Source organism: Helianthus annuus, chromosome 17 (assembly GCF_002127325.2).
Source record: "Helianthus annuus cultivar XRQ/B chromosome 17, HanXRQr2.0-SUNRISE, whole genome shotgun sequence".
Taxonomy (NCBI): Eukaryota; Viridiplantae; Streptophyta; class Magnoliopsida; order Asterales; family Asteraceae; genus Helianthus; species Helianthus annuus.
Genome location: NC_035449.2, coordinates 145,130,094 through 145,148,790, shown reverse-complemented (window position 1 = coordinate 145,148,790; position 18,697 = coordinate 145,130,094). Strand labels below are relative to the sequence as shown.

The 18,697-nt window shown below is 36.6% G+C and overlaps 1 protein-coding gene across 1 annotated transcript; it reads right to left on the bottom strand.

The window, feature by feature from the left end:
- Positions 1 to 8,732: 8,732 nt before the first annotated feature.
- On the bottom strand, positions 8,733 to 9,332 carry LOC110932517. The gene has a single exon (XM_022175845.1). The coding sequence runs from the start codon at positions 9,330 to 9,332 to the stop codon at positions 8,733 to 8,735; it is 600 nt and encodes a 199-aa protein (XP_022031537.1).
- Between the last annotated feature and the right edge of the window lie 9,365 nt (positions 9,333 to 18,697).

Here is an 18,697-nt window from a genome sequence, read left to right as displayed (position 1 = left end):
AAGACGGTGACAGTAGGTGGAGATTTGGTTGAGACGGTGGTGGGAACTTCGATTCACGGTCATAACAGTGGCTTTTATGTGTTTGAGGATATTCTTGTAACAAGCTGTTTGATTAAATCTGGACATTCGTCTGTTGATTTATTAGAATTGGGATTTTTTATTTAAATCATGGTGGTGATTTGGGGGTTTTGTTTATGAACAATGGTTGAAGATTGGATGATGTTTTAATTTGGGGGTTTTGTTTATAAACGAGATAAACTGGTGGTGGTGGTGGCGGTGGTGGTGGTGGCGGCGGTGGAGGGTGGTGGTGATGGTGATGAAGGGTGGGGGTGATCGTGGTCAGTAATTTACTCTATATAATAATAATAATAATAATAATAATAATAATAATTTATTTTTTTTATTTATTTTTAGATAATATTAAATAAATGGGGTAGAAAGACTAAAATGCCCTTGAGTGACCAGATTTAACCAAAAAATCTAACTGGGTTTAGCCTAAAGAACAAAACGTGCAACATTTTGAAAACATAAAGGACACCGCCTGTCAAGTTTTGGTTTAAAGGACAGCGCCTGAAATTTGATGTAAACATAAAGGACAAAACTTGTAATTTACTCTTTTAAAAAAAAAACAAAAACACTACTCATCAGAGATTTTTTTCGACAGGAGTAGCAGAAAAAAATGGCATTGGAAGAAGATGATTAGATTAAGAAGAATAGGGTAGGGGTCATTTGGTAATTATACACCTTCAATGTAGTCTTACACTCATGTTTAAGTTTCTTTTCAGTGGTACAAAATTTTCATTTTAATGTTTTCTTTTTTATTTTAACTCATATTCATATATATCTATTAATTTACATCCGTCGGTGCAACAGTAATATTTGGTTTATTTACGTTTTGGCCACCACACCACAAAAGTCTTCTGCTTCATTCAAAAGACATCAGACACTTACAGTGAATCAGCGGTGAGAGACAGAGATGGTGAAAGGAAAATGACTTCCATCGGCCTCCGTCGTGATAAGAGCGAAACCTCTTCAACAATCTCTTGGAAGATCATCCATCTTCTTCACCCCCAAGATAGCATCACAAACCCTTGGCAATGGAAGCTAGGATTTCAGTGATCCGATTGCATGTTAGTTCTCTTTCCCTTTGCTTAATTTTGTTGGAGTAAGTAGATGTGGTACGCTCATTTCCCCCCTTTCTCATTGTTCAATTGTGATTTCTGAATGGCGATTAAGATATTGTCATTGTTGAACAAAATTTCCCTAGAAAGGGGTGTTGAATTTTGGGGATGATCACATAAATCGTAATTTCAAATTGCAGCCTCCTCCTCCTCTTAACTCATATTAAGAAAAAAAATCTTTAAACAAAAGCTAATTCGTGTTTTCACTAGCACTATCCATTCTTAGGAATCCACGTTAATAAATAAATAAACAAAACTCCACATGCTCTTTATGTTTGGAAATTAGGCATACTAAGTGTATTGTAGTGAAAAAATCTTCGAGTTGTAAATTTATGACGATATTCAATATAGTTAATACGGTAATATGAAGTGAAGAAAAGGAATGACCACCTATTATTCATGTATTCCAATTTATTTTAACTTAGTGTTGTTATTTATGAAGCTCTTAAGAAGTAAACAAAAGGTTTCTTCTAATTACAAAGTTGATAAAGTAGTCTACCATGAATATGATTAGAAAAATGTGTATACAAAGTTACAAACTTAGAAACGATAAATAAAAGAAATACACTTACAACAGTTGCCTTTCTATTGGAGGATAACCACATTCGTCCCGAATATTCTCAAGGTTTGAATTTTTGCCATCGTTTGTGATTTTTCAGTATTGTTATGTCTGATGTTTTCGCTACCATTCTTTTTTTTTTTACCTTTTTTTGAACATCTAGATGGTATGTCTTTCTTTCAATAAAATAAATATGAGTTAAGATGCAGACTACGATTTGTTATATTGATGCCTAATTGTTATTGCTGATGTTATTGTTTTCTTTTGTGAAGTGGGTTTTTGGTAGAGTTTATTATATGTACGGGTTGCATGGAATTGTGGCTACCGGCTTAGACAAGGGTGCCAATTAACTGTCTAGGTGAACTATGATACTAATCTTACTTATCAATTGAATAGATATTCACTATGAAACTTTTATGGATGAGGAACCTTCAATGATGATGCTCGCTAATTGAAACGGCTGAGAACCATTAACGTCTTGATGATGACAAAATATGGTGGTAAAAGATCAGTAGGGCATGAAGAACCGTTTGCACACTTACATCATCAAAAGGCGATGATTAAAGTTGGTTACCAAGGTAGAACTTGCATTAAAAGGTAAGTCAACTCAGTGATACATAAATCAATTGAGGTCTCAATATTGAGGTCAAATAGTGATATAATTTTAACAATGTTGATGCCACTCATACCATGCACTGTTTACTTTTTATAATTTCTTTCGCATACCTTGCACCTCTTGCATAAATTTTCTATTTTTATGTATGTTTCTGTATATACTCTGTGATGACCAGTAATTCACTTTTGGTTTCTGATTTGGATGTACGCTAAAATCACGTTAAAAAACCGCCTCCGCAACGCGGGGGGATCATTCTAGTTAGATATAAAATTGGGCTTAAACATACTATGTATTTTGTTACTAGAGTACGATCAAAAACTAAAACATAATATATCTTTTATACTAAAAAAATAAATTCCCCATCGGATTGAAAATATTACATTTATATATCGGGTATCACCTAACCCGTACCCGCGGAATATTGTTTTTTTCCTAATCTCATACCCAGCCTAATACCCGTCGGGTATCGGGTATACCCGTCCCGGATGTTTCGGGTTTCATGTATACATGCCGGGCTTGGGTATTTTTACCATCTCAAACGACTATATGTATTAACTGAACATGTGTAATACATGTGTTTGTTCAACCCATGCCATAAACGATTTTTAAAAATGTAACTTTTTATTACTTTGTATATAAAATTTTATTTATTTAACCCGTGTAAAACACGGGGTTTTAACCTAGTGTTTAATATAAAATCAAAAAGAGTCATGGTGAATTGCCTAAAAAAATTAACATACATAATCTGGCAATTGGCATAAGAGATTCTCGATTGATCGATCTAATTGAAAAAGGTCAAAACAAACCCTACAAGCGATCAAAGGAAACCAAGCAAGCGACCTCAATAAAAAAACCCACGATTGTAAACCCAAATATAAAAAAACCTCAAGTCAAATATCTTCAAAGTTTAGCAAGTTGTGATGGCAGATAACAACATACCAATGACCTTTACTCAATGCAACGAACTCTTGGAGAATCGGGATGGAGTAGTTTATGGATGGGCCAAGGGATTTTAGATGTCATAGAACTACTAAACGCGGACATGAAGACCAATAAGAATGAGAGGGCCATTATCTTCTAAGCATTACCGAAGGAAATTATGATGCAAGTTGCTAAGCATAAGGAGGCAGAGAAAGTATGGTAAACCCTAGGAAACATGATCTCAGAGCCGACCGGGTCCGAAAGGCCCGAATTTAAACTTTGAATTGAGAGTTCGAGTTCTTGAAGAAGAAAGATTGCAAAAGCGTCAATGGGTTTGCATGAAAGATTGGTGGAATTTTGTCCATGTTTTGAGCCCTTGGACTAAGGATAAAAGAAACGGTTCAAGTCAAAAAATCACTTGACTCGGCCAAGGATAGATTTATCCTAATTGTTGCTTTGATATAGCAATACTTAGACATTTAAACTCTGCCATTCCAGGATGCTATTGTTCATCTCAAGACAGCTCTCAAATAGTGTTGAAAATAATTCAATCAAACAGTTAATTTATTAATTACCGAGTTATCAGCCAACCAGTTTGTTTCAACTTGAGCAAACTGATTAAAGAAAGGTAGAAGGAGACTGTCCCGTTGTCGGACGAATTTAAAGAACACGCAAAATTAAAACCAACCTGGCGACTGAGAACGAAGATACTTGAACGAAAGCCTTGAACTGCATGGATGACTCATGTCCTTAAAGGATTTTACGCGCTCGTATTGCCGTGAGCTGCAGCGTAAACTCCCAGGATTTAATGCAGAACTGATCTGGTATTCCAACAGCAATGGAAACCAGAAAACGCAGAAGCTGGAACGAAAACACGAACACACAGGTGGGAGGAGAGTAGGCTGCGAAAATATGAGTGAAAGAATGGGTAGCAGGAGCCTTTTATTTATAGGTTATGATTCACCAAAGAATGAGAAAAACGGGGAGGGATAACCATCCATAACCAATTCGAATTACTGAATACATATCCCATACGAATTCGGTTGCTGGATAGTTATCTTATACGAATTCGAATCACTATGGGATAACCCGCACTGTTTCGAATTAATCTCTATCTCCCTATCTCATTCGATCCACAAATCTGACCCACCTGACCGGACCTTAGCTAAGAATAAAAGCTCCTCAGCTCCTCGCGACGATGCGTACGTGCGAAGTGCAAAGTGCGCCTCAAACGCGCCCATTCGCGCCTCAAACGCGACCATTCGCGAGCTCCCGGCTCGGCTCGGCTCGGCGCGCGTGTGGGCTTCATCCACTTCTCAACCCATTTAACACTCTGGAGGCCCATAAGGAACAATCCCTTATAAACCACTCAAAGTTCACTCCCTCCACCAATGTGGGATGGAGGAAACATACCAACTTGTATGTTTACCTCTTTAATATTTCCAACAATCCCCCACCAAGTTGGAATGTTTCCTTTCACTTAGACTAATGATGTCACTAGGTGTCACGAAGATTAAACCCGGTTTATGTTGATAAACAAGAAGAGACAGATTAGATGGTGTCCTATGGAATTAAACCATTAACCTGATAGCCCCCTTCGGTTTACCCCCACACATCACCAGCTGACTTTGCGTTCTCACTGAGCGCGAATATGGCCGTGCGCTATAAATCCTTTTCATGACCCTTTAGAAATTAAACCACTAATCTTCACTCGAGGCGGCACCACCCCTAGATCATATAGGCAAAGTTTTACATCACCCACGTTGCTTGGATGCCTCCAAAACTTTATTAAGAGCATAAGCTCACCCTTGTTCTCGGCAACGACGTACTATCATACCTCACATGGATCTATCAAATTTGATAGTACCTTCTATCGTTAAATGACTTCGTTGTTACCCATTAAACTTGTGAAATAGGAGCACTAAGTTCAAGTTGGGTTTCCATCACTAACGATTCTATTGTGGTTTTAGACCCATGTCTCTCGCGGTATTCACAACCAAATCTCTCGTCAGAGTTTAGTAAAAGGATCTACCAAGTTCTTACTTGTCTTGACATAGACAACCTTGATGGTACCACTTTCAAGCAGTTGTCTCACATAATTGTGCCGAAGACCTATGTGTCTCGACCTCCCATTATACACTGCATTGTATACTTTAGATAGTGTGGCCTCACTATCACAATACATGGGAATGGACGGCATTGGAACATCCCACAGACGGATGTCAGTAAGTAGATCTCTAATCCACTCTGCTTCCTTACTAGCCGCAGCTAGCGCTATGAGCTCAGCTTCCATAGTTGAGTGGGCAATACACGTCTGTTTCTTGCTCGCCCAAGAAATTGCTCCTCTTGCTAGAGTGTGAATCCACCTACTTGTAGATTTTGAATCATTGGTGCGATCAATCCAGCTTGCATCAGAATAACCTTCAAGTATTCTGGAAGAAGACGTGTATGTCAGTTCTAAGTTACTAGTCCTTTTCAGGTATCCAAGTACTCTACCCACTGCCTTCCAGTGTTCTGTCCCTGGATTAACAGTATACTGACTCAGTTTGCTTACAGCAAAAGCAATATCAGGACGAGTGCAATGTGTTGCATACATCATACTCCCAATAGCACTCGCATACTCCAGTTGAGCCACTGCTCTTCCAGAGTTCACATTAAGTTTCACACTTGGATCAAACGGAGTATTAAACTCTTTAATATTTAAGTGTTGAAACTTAGTCAGAATTTTCTCTATTTAATGAGATTGACTTAGAGAAATCTGACTTCCAGTTCTCTTCACCTTGATCCCAAGAATGGTATCAACTTCACCTAGATCTTTCATCTTAAAGTTCGAGGACAAATATTTCTTAGTTTCAGAAATACCTTCAAGGTGAGTGCTAATGATCAACATATCATCAACATAGAGACAAACCACGACTGTATAACCGGGTTCGCATTTAGTATATATACATCTGTCAGCACTGTTGAGTCGAAACCCGAAAGCAGTCACAGTGGTGTCAAATCTCTCATGCCACTGTTTAGGAGCCTGCTTCAAACCATACAGAGATTTAATAAGTCTACACACTTTGTTCTCTTGTCCAGGCATCACAAACCCTTCTGGTTGCTCCAAATAAATCTCCTTATTTAGATACCCATTTAGAAATGCTGTCTTTACATCCATTTGATGGATGTAAAGCCCTTTCAAAGCAGACACCGCTATCAGAGTTCTAATAGAACTTATTCTAGCCACAGGTGCATAGGTATCAAAATAGTCGATCCCTTATCTCTGCCTATACCCTTTAGCAACTAATCTCGCTTTATAGGCAGAGATGGATCCATCTGGATGATACTTCCTTTTGAAAATCCATTTGGATCCAATAGGTTTCTTTCCCTTGGGTAGATCAGCTAACTCCCAAGTTCCATTTCCCATAATGGAATCCATTTCATCATTGACTGCCTCCTTCCACAAAGGAGCATCTCTTGATGACATCGCCTCGTTGAAAGTTTTAGGATCATCATCCAAATTTACAGCAAAAATGACCTCTCTCGTCACTTTCTTTTGAGTTCCTTCAACCAGGTAAGAAAAGAAATCATCTCCATAACTTTTCTCTTTTCTAACTCTAGTACTTTTCCTGGGTTCTTCAACTATTGGTGAGGGTTGAACCCTTTTCTCAGAAGTACTAGAAGTTGTGGTGCCATTTGAGTTTTCATCATCTCTAGAAAACTTGTTCTCAAAGAATTTCACATCTCTGGATTCTACAACTATACCTGATTCGTCATCCAACAATCAGTAAGATTTACTATGCGAAGCATATCCAATGAATACACTCTTGAAAGCTCGTTCTCCCAGTTTGAGTGTCTTTGGATCAGGTACGCGATAGTAAGCAAGACAACCCCAAACCCTCAAATGCTCTAGGTTTGGTTTTCTTCCTTTCCACAACTCATATGGACTCGTAGGTATCACACGACTAGTGATCCTATTATGAACATAACATGCGGTTAACACAGCTTCCCCCCACATATTACGAGGTAGACCCGATTGGTTTAACATACAGTTAGCCATCTCTACCAAGGTTCGGTTCTTTCTCTCAGCCAAACCATTTTGTTGGGGAGTATAAGGTGCAGTTCTCTCATGTATGATGCCTTCTTCTTCGCAGAATGCATCAAACTTTCGGTTAAAGTATTCTCCGCCTCTGTCCGAGCGAAGAATTTTAATGCGTTTCTCCTTTTGTTTTTCAACCTCAGCCTTATATATTTTAAATGCCTCAAAAGCTTCGTCTTTTGAATGCAACAAATAAACATATAAGTATCGGCTCGAGTCATCACAGAAAGTGATAAAATATCTCTTACCCCCACGAGTAAGAACTCCATTCAGTTCACAAATATCTGAATGAATTAGCTCTAGTAGTGATGTATTGCGTTTATGAACACTTGGAAAAGGTTTCTTTGTGAATTTTGATTTAACACAAGTTTCGCATTTTTCAAAGTCTTTATCCTTTAATTTTAATAAACCTTTAGTTTGCATTTTTTCAATGTTTTTAATATTTGTATGAGCTAAACGTTTATGCCATAAAGAAATTGAACAAGCGATATAATCAGAAGACATAATTTCATTCAAATCAAAACCAATTGCATTACATTCACTAACACTACCACCACTATCACTATCACTTTCATTCCCAAACCCGTCAATCACAGAAACGCCCCCTTGATCCGAATCTTCTTCTTCATCAATCCCATCTTCAGCTAAGTCAAGACGATACATTCCACCCGTGTTCTTTGCTTGAGCCACATAGATGTCATTTAGAGAAAACTTCACACGGAGATTCTTGATAACCAGCTTGTAACCATTAGGATCAAACTTATCAGCAGAAACAAGACCCTTGGTGATACCAGGAACATGCAACACGTCCTGAAGAGTAACCACTTGACCATCTCTAAAGTTTAGCCGCACCGTGCCTTTACCACGGACCTCTACACGATGTCCATCAGCACATACCACCACTGTTCCTTGAGGAACAGGAGCATAAGTAAGAAACGAGCCACGATTCCCACAAACATGAACAGTGGCTCCAGAATCCAAAAACCATCCTCTACATGCCACAATGCGTGTATATTGAGAAAGCATGTTGACTTCACCAAGACCCACGTTGGCCACTAGATTGGTAACTTTCTCAACATCAACAGCACTTGTAGAACCAACCGTAGATCTAGATTTCCTCTGAGAGCACTCTCGTGCATAATGACCTATTTCTCCACAAACATGACATTTACCAGACATCTTTGGTTGATGGTTGTTAGTGTGTTGTGACTTCTTGAATTCTTTTTTCTTTGGTGCTGTAAACTTCTTATTCTTTGATGATGCCCCTTTTCCCTTTTGACCAGATCCTCCAGCAACATGATTCACACTCGATCCGACTTTACCTCTTTTGTCCCTGTTGCGCGTTTCTTCCTCAATTCGAAGGTGCTTCAACAGTTAATCCAAAGAGTAGTCCTCAGACTTGTGCATCATTCTCTTTGAGAAATCTTTCCAATTAGGAGGCAATTTTGCAATAATGACCCCTACTTGAAATATTTCTGGCAGCGGAATAGAAAGTGCAGTCAATTTGTTAACAAGAACTTGGAGTTCATGCACCTGCTCCAGGATTGACTTGTCATCGACCATTTGGAAGTCTAAGTACTTGGCAATAAGGTATTTGTTAGTACCTTCTTCATGAGCCTTGTACTTATCTTCCAAAGCTTTCCACAATTCTTTAGCACTTTTTATCGGCGCGTACAAGTCATAGAGACGATCCGAAAGGGAATTTTTGATGTGGCCCAGGCAAAGATCTTCAGCTTCCTTACGGATAAGTCTTTGCCTTGCCAAATCTTCATTTGGGAGCTCTCCTGCTTCACCAGGAGGGTCATCAGGGATTGCAGGCAAGTCAGGATCAAGGATATAGTAAAGTTTCAGCACAACTAGCATGAACTTAACCTTGTCCGCCCAGCGGGTATAGTTCTGACCATCGAATCTGTCCAACTTGACAAACTCTTGATTCATGAATCTCAGATTGGCTGTTGGTAGTTCAGAGTCCATTAATTCTGTTGATTAAACACAAAAAAAAAATCCTTTAAGATTGTTGAAAATAATTCAATCAAATAGTTAATTTATTAATTACCGAGTTATCAGCCAACCAGTTTGTTCCAACTTGAGCAAACTGATTAAAGAAAGGTAGAAGGAGACTGTCCCGTTGTCGGACGAATTTAAAGAACACGCAAAATTAAAACCAATCTGGCGACTGAGAACGAAGATACTTGAACGAAAGCCTTGAACTGCACGGATGACTCCTGTCCTAAAAGGATTTTACACGCTCGTATTGCTGTGAGCTGCAGCGTAAACTCCCAGGATTTAATGCAGAACTGATCTGGTATTCCAACAGCAATGGAAACTAGAAAACGCAGAAGCTGGAACGAAAACACGAACACACAGGTGGGAGGAGAGTAGGCTGCGAAAATATGAGTGAATGAATGGGTAGCAGGAGCCTTTTATTTATAGGTTATGATTCACCAAAGAATGAGAAAAACGGGGAGGGATAACCATCCATAACCAATTCGAATTACTGAATACATATCCCATACGAATTCGGTTGCTGGATAGTTATCCTATACGAATTCGAATCACTATGGGATAACCCCCACTGTTTCAAATTAATCTCTATCTCCCTATCTCATTCGATCCACAAATCTGACCCACCTGACCGGACCTTAGCTAAAAATAAAAGCTCCTAAGCTCCTCGCAACGATGCGTACGTGCGAAGTGCAAAGTGCGCCTCAAACGCGCCCATTCGCGCCTCAAACGTGACCATTCGCGAGCTCGCGGCTCGGCTCGGCGCGCGTGTGGGCTTCATCCACTTCTCAACCCATTTAACACTTTGGAGGCTCATAAGGAACAATCCCTTATAAACCACTCAAAGTTCACTCCCTCCACCAATGTGGGATGGAGGAAACATACCAACTTGTATGTTTACCTCTTTAATATTTCCAACAAATAGTACTCGAAGACAGGATCAAGGGTTTTTAAAGATCCAGTAGGACCCACAAGATTTGACCACATGTCGTGTCTCAGTACCACGCTCCGTGCCTAGATGACGATCAGATTTGCTAGATACCCTCCAGGCACATGTCATGCCTTGTCACAAGAGTCTATAAAAGAAGCTTCGTCCTCCTATTTTCATTACTCAATTCTTTTATTCTCCTCCCTAATACACTCTAACTATACCCACTTTCTTTTGGTTTTCGTAATCATCAAGAATTGTAAGAACAACGTTAAGTAATTATAAACCTTGTGATGATTAATACAATCTTTGTAAATTTGTTAAAATCTATCTTTTAAGCAATGATTGGCTAAGGTTCTTGTGGGTGTTTGGGGGAAAGAAACCCCTTGATGGGAGTTAACTAAACAAGCTATGGATTAACAAGGGGGCTTGTGTGTGTTAATGACTTTAAGTACTAAGTACTATCTTGTGTAATTTTCATTCCAATCATCAGGGCAAATTACATAAGGATAGCAGGTAGACGAGCAACAAACTGCGCCGCCATCCCTTTCTAAATAGCAAGTACTACCTTGAAAGTGAGTTTTCTAAATCCTTAAAAACGAACTAATAACCTTTTGTTTAGTTAAGTCAAAACATTCCTGTTTTCTATGTATATATAGTAATAACATGTTAATTGCTTTAATAGAGGGTTAGAGGTTTTGGCTCGGGACTTCGGGTTTGTTAAAGTCTTGTTGTAGTATGGATATATGATCAAAGCGCCAAGGACTTGGTTTCTATTATCTTCACTACTCTTGGAAAGATATGATCAAACCAAGAGATGCATAGGGATTGGTGGAATACACCCTTTAGGACTACTTTTTACCTTATATTTAACCACAACAGTGTATAGTTTCCTACTGAATATGTGGCATCATTATGGTTTAATTACAACATTGTGGAGAGTTTCCCGTGTTGAGCCCACAAATTTTTGCGTTAACAAAACACAACTACTTTCTAGGTCTTAAAAAACGGCTTTGGTGGGTTGTCTTGCAGAGTCATCGAACCTTCCTAAGATGTATGGTGGTCGTTTAAAGTAAGTTCTTGTAATTCATGGCAAAGCTTAGTCAACAAAGCATCAATGTGTAGTAAAAGCCCAAATACCCTTTTTCTTAAAACGGATTTCAAAACCAACTAATTTTTTATTTTTATGTTTTCTTTTAAAACTACAAAACCACTTTTCTATTGTCTTGACTAGACGTTGATAGCATCTACGTACCAAACCTCTTGTATCCTTACATGACCTCGGTATCTTACCTTCACTATATTACGCCTACGAGGTGCACTTGCCCCACCGTGAAGTAAAGAATGATTATATCTTATCGTGTTTTCTAAATTGAAAACTTGAACTGCCGTAAAATGGCTAAAAACTATCAATATTTATATACACTTTCACTCACATCAAGCACGATAGGATATTATGACAAACCCAGTTACTTCTTAGTCGAGTGTCAAGCTCCAAAACGATCCGAAGAAAACTGTTGGATAACCTTAAATTATTGATGGCGATGTGTTCACAAGAAAAAGTTATGCTAAATGAAGAATAAGTATTTCCCGAGGTGTATATGCCAACAAAAATAGTGTGGTATTTAGATAACGGGGCAAGTAGTCATATTATTGTGTAATGTCAACACTTTAGTGAGCTTATTGTTAAAATTGTGGATGCCAACAACAATAATGTGGTATTTAGATAACGGGGCAAGTAATCATATTATTGCGTAATGTAAACACCTTAGTGAACTTATTGTTAAAATTGTGGGATTTGTGAGATTTAGAGATCGGTTGACAAACAAAATAAAGTACAAGAATCAGAAATTTTTCATGGTAAGAATGGTGATAAATGAGTTATAACTAATGTTTACAACATGCTCGGATTGTACAATAATATATTGATTGTTGGTTAGCTTATCTGAAGTAGGATGCAAGGTTGTGATGGAAGACATATTTTTTGGTTATAAGAACAATGAAGATTGATCGGTGTTGAAGAATCGATCAAAGATAAAGAGAATTGTGTGTTCCTTATCACCTTACGATCTAAAGGAGTGAATTATGCACTTCTAGATATGGTTTTTGCTATCTTAAGAGTGTTTATGCTTAGTTTTTGAAGGTATAACCTCTTATTTTGCTTCTTCAATTTTCACTTTCTTAGCTTTGACAAAAGTGATTAGCTTTGTTGCACTAGTTGAGGGTTTATCACAATCATTTGTAAATCCTAAACTACTTTGTTAATCAATGGCTTTTGTGCTATTTGAATGCCATTTAACATTGTATTGCCTTGTTACACTTGTGAATTTTTCATTCTCTCTTTAAATAAATCATTCTTCATTTTAAAATGGCTTATTTCCTGAAGGACTTCTACAAATGTGTTCACTTCTAAGTTTTATTTTGAAGATCCATTATTTTACATTTCAAATTATAATTTTTTTAGTAGTTCCTTTTCAAGTTCTTTGATTCTTTCTTTTAAAAACTTGTTTTATTTAATAACCATTGAATATAACCTTACTACGTGTTTTCTTTCTACATGTCAATGTGCAAATGCGTATGTGATGTGCTTTTTATCTATGTTTCCACATAAATTTTAGTTTAAAGCGGCCCGCCATAACATGTGGGCGATTCCCACAACTTTTTAATTCATTTTCATATATTTTAAACATTTTTATATATTCTTTTTAAATGTTTATATTTTAGGGGCTCGTATTTTCTATTCGTTCAAGGCCCACATATTTTTTTTAAGATTTTCGAGGACGACCCTGTTTGAGGTTACCTTTCAACTATTTCATTTGTAACATGGTGAGATCCTTTGATTCTTCCATGGAGGTCACCTTAGCTCTCCACCTTTAGATATTGCAAAGCTCTCAAAAGTTTCCTTACATAGTTTTTGCAAATAAGTAATATCAAGAACTCTAATACTAGTAAAGATAATATTAAATCCTAGCATAATCATCATCAATCTTTTCATATTCACCAATATTAAGTTATTCATATTGTGATGCAAGTGATTCAATCTTGTTGTCCATTACTTAAGGTTTAGCTTAACGAGTAACAACAAGAATGTTCCATACTTTATTTGTGGTTTTGCACATAAAAATAAAAAGTATTTAATATTCATTTCTTGGTAAAGCATAACTATTTCATATTTATTTCTTGGTAAAGCATTGTAAAGAAAAAAAATTGCTTCAAAAAATTTAGAAATTATTATTTTATATTCTGGTGTCAAAAGTGATCTTTGTGTGGAAATAAAAGCTTTTGTTTCTTCACTATACATGAAAAGTTCAAAGTTCCTCACATTTACACAATGTATAAAAGCTTTTGTTTATTCACTATACATGGAAAGTTCAAAGTTCTACACACAGTTGCACAATGTGTTGATTAATAAAAGTTTTAGAAACTATCGTTTTATCTTCTGGTGTCAAAAGTGATCTTTGTGTGAAAATAAAAGCTTTTGTTTCTTCACTATACATGAAAAATTCGAAGTTCCTCACAGTTGCACAATGTATGAAAGCTTTTTTCTTCACTATACATGAAATTTCAAAGTTCCACACAGTTGTACTGCAATGTATTGATCAATTCCAATGTTAATAATTTAGAGTTGTTTATACTTTTTTATATTCTACATGTAGTTTATAATCTTAGTAGATACGTGTCTGTCTCTCTCTAGTCTCTAGTTAAATTCTCTCGTTTTGTTTTGTCAAATGTTACGGTCGTACGAGTAAAAGAAATATAGAAACAAACCTGGTAACGTATAGCATTTTTCAATATGGAGATTGGGTAAAAGATTTCTATGTAGTATTCCTGTCTCATGTCTTTTGACTACATGAAATATTTATATATAAAAGGTCTAATTTGACGGTAACACAAGATTTTTCACTAACACAAGGGTGAACGAAGTGGGGGCGGTAACCCACTCGGTACCGAACCCAACTCCATCACCAACCTTTTTACCGAATCAGTGAGAGGGAGGGAAGGGGGCATTTTCGGTGAGTGGTCACCGATTCGGTGAGAGGGAGGGAAGCTATAGAGAGGGGTGTGTGGTGGGGTCCATTCTTTTCTCAACCAATTACACATTTTTTTAAATAGTTTACCTAAATCCCATTAGGTAAACCACCACCAACGTTTTTGACCATTAGGTAAACAATTTAGGTGAATTGACGTGACACTGTCTGATTGTATGAATGAGGAGTTTACCTATTCCAAATAGGTAACCACTCCCTTCACCCTAACATGTAAAATAGGTATTACCTGTATATTCAAACACCATGCTTGGAATCAATGTTTTGTTCCCATTGATTGAGGTGAGCAGTCACCAAAGTTATTTTTTTAATAATGATTTGTTTCCATTGATTAAGGTGAGCGGCCACCAAAGTAAATTTTTTCTTTTCTCGCTCACAAAGAATTTGAAAACAAATTGTATTAAAAACCATTATGGGGAATAGCGTCAGGTAACTCACCATTAGGGTTGTTAATGAGTCGAGCAAGCCGAGCTAGGGCAAGCTCGGGTTCGGCTCATTATAAACCGAGCTGGCTCGGCTCGGATTTGAAACCGAGCTGAAAATCTAAGCTCGGGCTCGGCTTGGTTTTAAACCGAGCTGGTTCGGCTCGGCTCGGCTTAGCTTGACTCGATTTTAAAAATAAAAATTAATACATAGTTCTCAAAATTCAGTATTCTAAAATATTATTCAATACTTTAAAAGAACATATTCAAAGTAAGTTCAACCTAATATATTACAAACCAAAATCACATTCAACAACGCAAACTAAGGTTTATATTTCAAATAAATACAATATTTGTTCATTAGCACGACAATCAACCTTTAAATATGTCATAGATATCAAACTACAAGCTTAAATACATGTAAATAATAATCACTTTTTTTGTAATATATTGTATGTATATAAAAATAAAATATATTATAAGTAAAATAATTCGATGTAAGCCCGAGCCGAGCTACCAAGCGAGCCAAACCGAGTCAATTTGGCTCGTCACGAGCCGAGCCGAGCTAGGCTCACTTTCTAACCGAGCCGAGCCGGCTCGGCTCACTTTCAAACAGAGCCACTTCGAACGAGCTCCGAATCGTGAATTTTTTGAGGTGAGCTGTCACCAAAGTTATTTTTTAACAATGGTTTGTATCCATTGATTGAGGTGGGCGGCCTATAATTTTTTATTCTTTTCTCATTCGCAAAGTGGATACACAAGAATTTGAAAACAAATTGTTGTATTTAAAGCCTTTTAGTGCCCTGCTTTACAAATTATGATTCTATCGAAGATTAGAATTAAGTTTTTACTACCAGCTCAAAATAACGATTTTGCCTCTCGTTCAAAATAACAATTTGTCCTTAGTTCAAAAGTATGGTTTTATCATTGCTGTAGCTTTTGACAAATTACGATTTTATCATACTAAGAAATTGAGCCAGCCAGCCAACTACTGTCTGACACTTCCTCATTGGCATGTACAAATTATGATTTCCTAGATTTATGCTTTTGCCAACAGTTTAAAATTATGTTTTTGCCCCAAGTTCAAAATTACAGTATTTCCATCGTTGTAGGTTTTAGCAAATTACGAATTTACCCTAGTCAAAATTACGATTTTGCATCCAGTTCAAATTTATAGTCTTCGTATCGTTGTAGCTTTTAACAAATTAGGATTTATCACCGATCAAAATTACGATTTTCCCCGGTTCAAAATTATAGTCTTGCCGTCGTTTTAGGTTTTTAGCAAACCTATGTTAATGCTTTGTTTTAATTGGTTGAGTTGATATAATTTTTATTCGTGTCAGGCAGCTGCCTAGTACACACTCATTAATCCTTACAAATTACAGTTTTGCCCACAGCTCAAAATTATAGTTTTGCTATCGTTTCAGTTTTTTCTAGCAAAACTATAATAGTGTTTTGTTTGAATTGATGAGAAATATTTGGCGTAGTGCCCCGCAACAAGGGCATAGCATTAAACTAGTTATATATATTTGGAAACGGGATCGGGAGAAAACGCTCAAAAGTGTGAGAACGGTGAGAACGCTTCCTGGCCCAACACGTGTCACCCGGCTTAGAGAAAGGCGGAGGGACTTTTTTGTCCTTTCATCTTCTGCTTTTCCAGTTCCGCTTTTCCCGATATTGTTTTAATTTTTGGTTTTTAAGATTTTTGGCGTTAACCAAATTCAATAATTTATGGCGTTTTAGTGGTTTCATTGTATCAACATTTTGGCGTTTATGACGTTTATTCACATCATATGCCATTGGAACTCGGGGGCATGAAATCTATTTGAATGACGTTTTTCAAGGGGTTTTAAACAAGATGGCCCATTGTTCTATTATTTTTTATAAACATTTTGGCGTTTGAGTTATCTGGGCGTTTTACAATTGTTGGATTATATTTCAGCCACAGTAAAAAAAATACAAGCGAAGAAAATAAATTAAAAATCCTAATCGGATCTCTCTTCACAATATTCACTGTCATCAGTCTCTCTGTTCTTTAATAGTACAAGAATTGACACCAAAATATGGCGTTTTATAAAAAACTTAACAAACCCATCGGTTTGATTATTTTCCCTGCTCGTCTATTGAAGTGGCTTTTTTTGTAGATGTTTGGGGACATAGATCTATGACGTGTGGGTGGGTTTTTCGTTTTTTCTTCATGTTGATCTTGATCTTTATCATCATCCCACTCTTCAGTGTCATTGATCTCTTCTCCTCATCCAAGCCTTTTTCAAGAACAAAAAATACAAAATGCCATATGACTATATGACTGGCATTAGTATCTTTTTCTTGAATTTTTGTCCATCTCATGCAGCAAAATCTTACTGAGTTACTCACCTCCCCTAACAATTCATTCAGTGAAACTTGACGAATAACAATACTGAATATCCAAGAAAGCATATTAGCCATCTTTGATTTTTTTTTGGCGTTTTATAGTGAGTGGTATTTAGTAGTATTAGCGTTTGTTCTTTTTTTGTTTGATCAAATGCAAGTTGCTGAGACGTATCATTTTATAGGATCTCTTTTTGGCGCCTAAGTTAGGCGGTGCGTTATTATAGTAAAGTATTTGTATTTTCAGTTACTGTTTGTAATTATTGTTTTTGACAAGCTTTATCTCTGAAGTCTGTAACACGTCCCATCTTTCAAGTTTGGCGTTTTATATTCTAATATAATAAATTTCCCCTATCTTCAGTTTTTCTGATTTGAAGTTACTGTTTCTAGTTACATTTTCAAGTTTGTTTTTTATTTTTTATTTTCTTTTTTGGGTTTTTTATAATACTTTTTGAAATTAATTTTATTATAGTTTGGGTGTTTTTGGGGGCGTTTAACATGATGATATCGTTTAAACAAGCATTTTGGCTGTTTTGGCGTTTTTGTTATGTACGGCGTTTTATTTATACAACAATCAACTGAAAAAGGAAAGTAAAAAAAAAAGAATTCATAAAAAAAGTTTTTTTATAATACTTATCCAAAGTAGTTTTATGATGGTTTGATAAACGCCAAATGTGTAAGACATTTGCCTTTTTGGCGTTTTTATTAGATATGGCGTTGTTTATTAAATAACAATCAACTGAAAAAGAAAATTAAACAAAATAAATATTGATCTTCAAATCTTCACTGTCACCAGTCTCTTTCTTCTTTTGAAGCATCTTCACTGGCTGTTTCGACTTTCATATGAAATCAGCCTCTTTTTCTATAATTTTTGTCCATCTGATGCTGCAAAATGTTATTGAGTTTACACCCTTTTAGCCAAAATGTTATCTTTTTTGGCGTTTTACCGAGAAAAAGAATGCCACAAAATACACCATCTTAAAACTGTAAATTTGATCATACTAAAATCAATAAAGTGTTGTTGTATGGTGTTGGATAACATTGTTAATCTTCAGTTAAGAAAGATAACTGACAATGTTGTCCACACCATACAGCTACACTTTATTGACAGCAATATATTTGATGTTTAGGTTTTCTGGCGTTTATTAGTCGAATGGTATATATTAAATATGGCGTTTGGGGTTTTTGTTTGTGTTTTTAATTGAAGGTCTGAGTTGTTGTATATGTAGGATTTTTTTGGCGTTTTTTTTAGGCGGGATTTTACAATAATTAAGTTTGGCGTTTTATATCGAATGCTGTGTGATTTTTGTTTTGGCGTTTTATTTTCATGAGATGGCGTTTTGTTTGGAGTAGTCAAAAGGTGCTTTTACCCTTAATGAAGCGCGTCCACGTAATAAAATTGATGTTATTTACGAAAATGCCACCGCATCAATCTAGTCCATAGATTGTTTTGATCGGACGATCGATAAGAGTTCTCACCGTTCTCACACTTTCTACCGTTTTCTCTGAATCTCGACCCTATATATTTATAACCTGTGGAATTCTTCCGTGAGATACAGCGAAAACTGA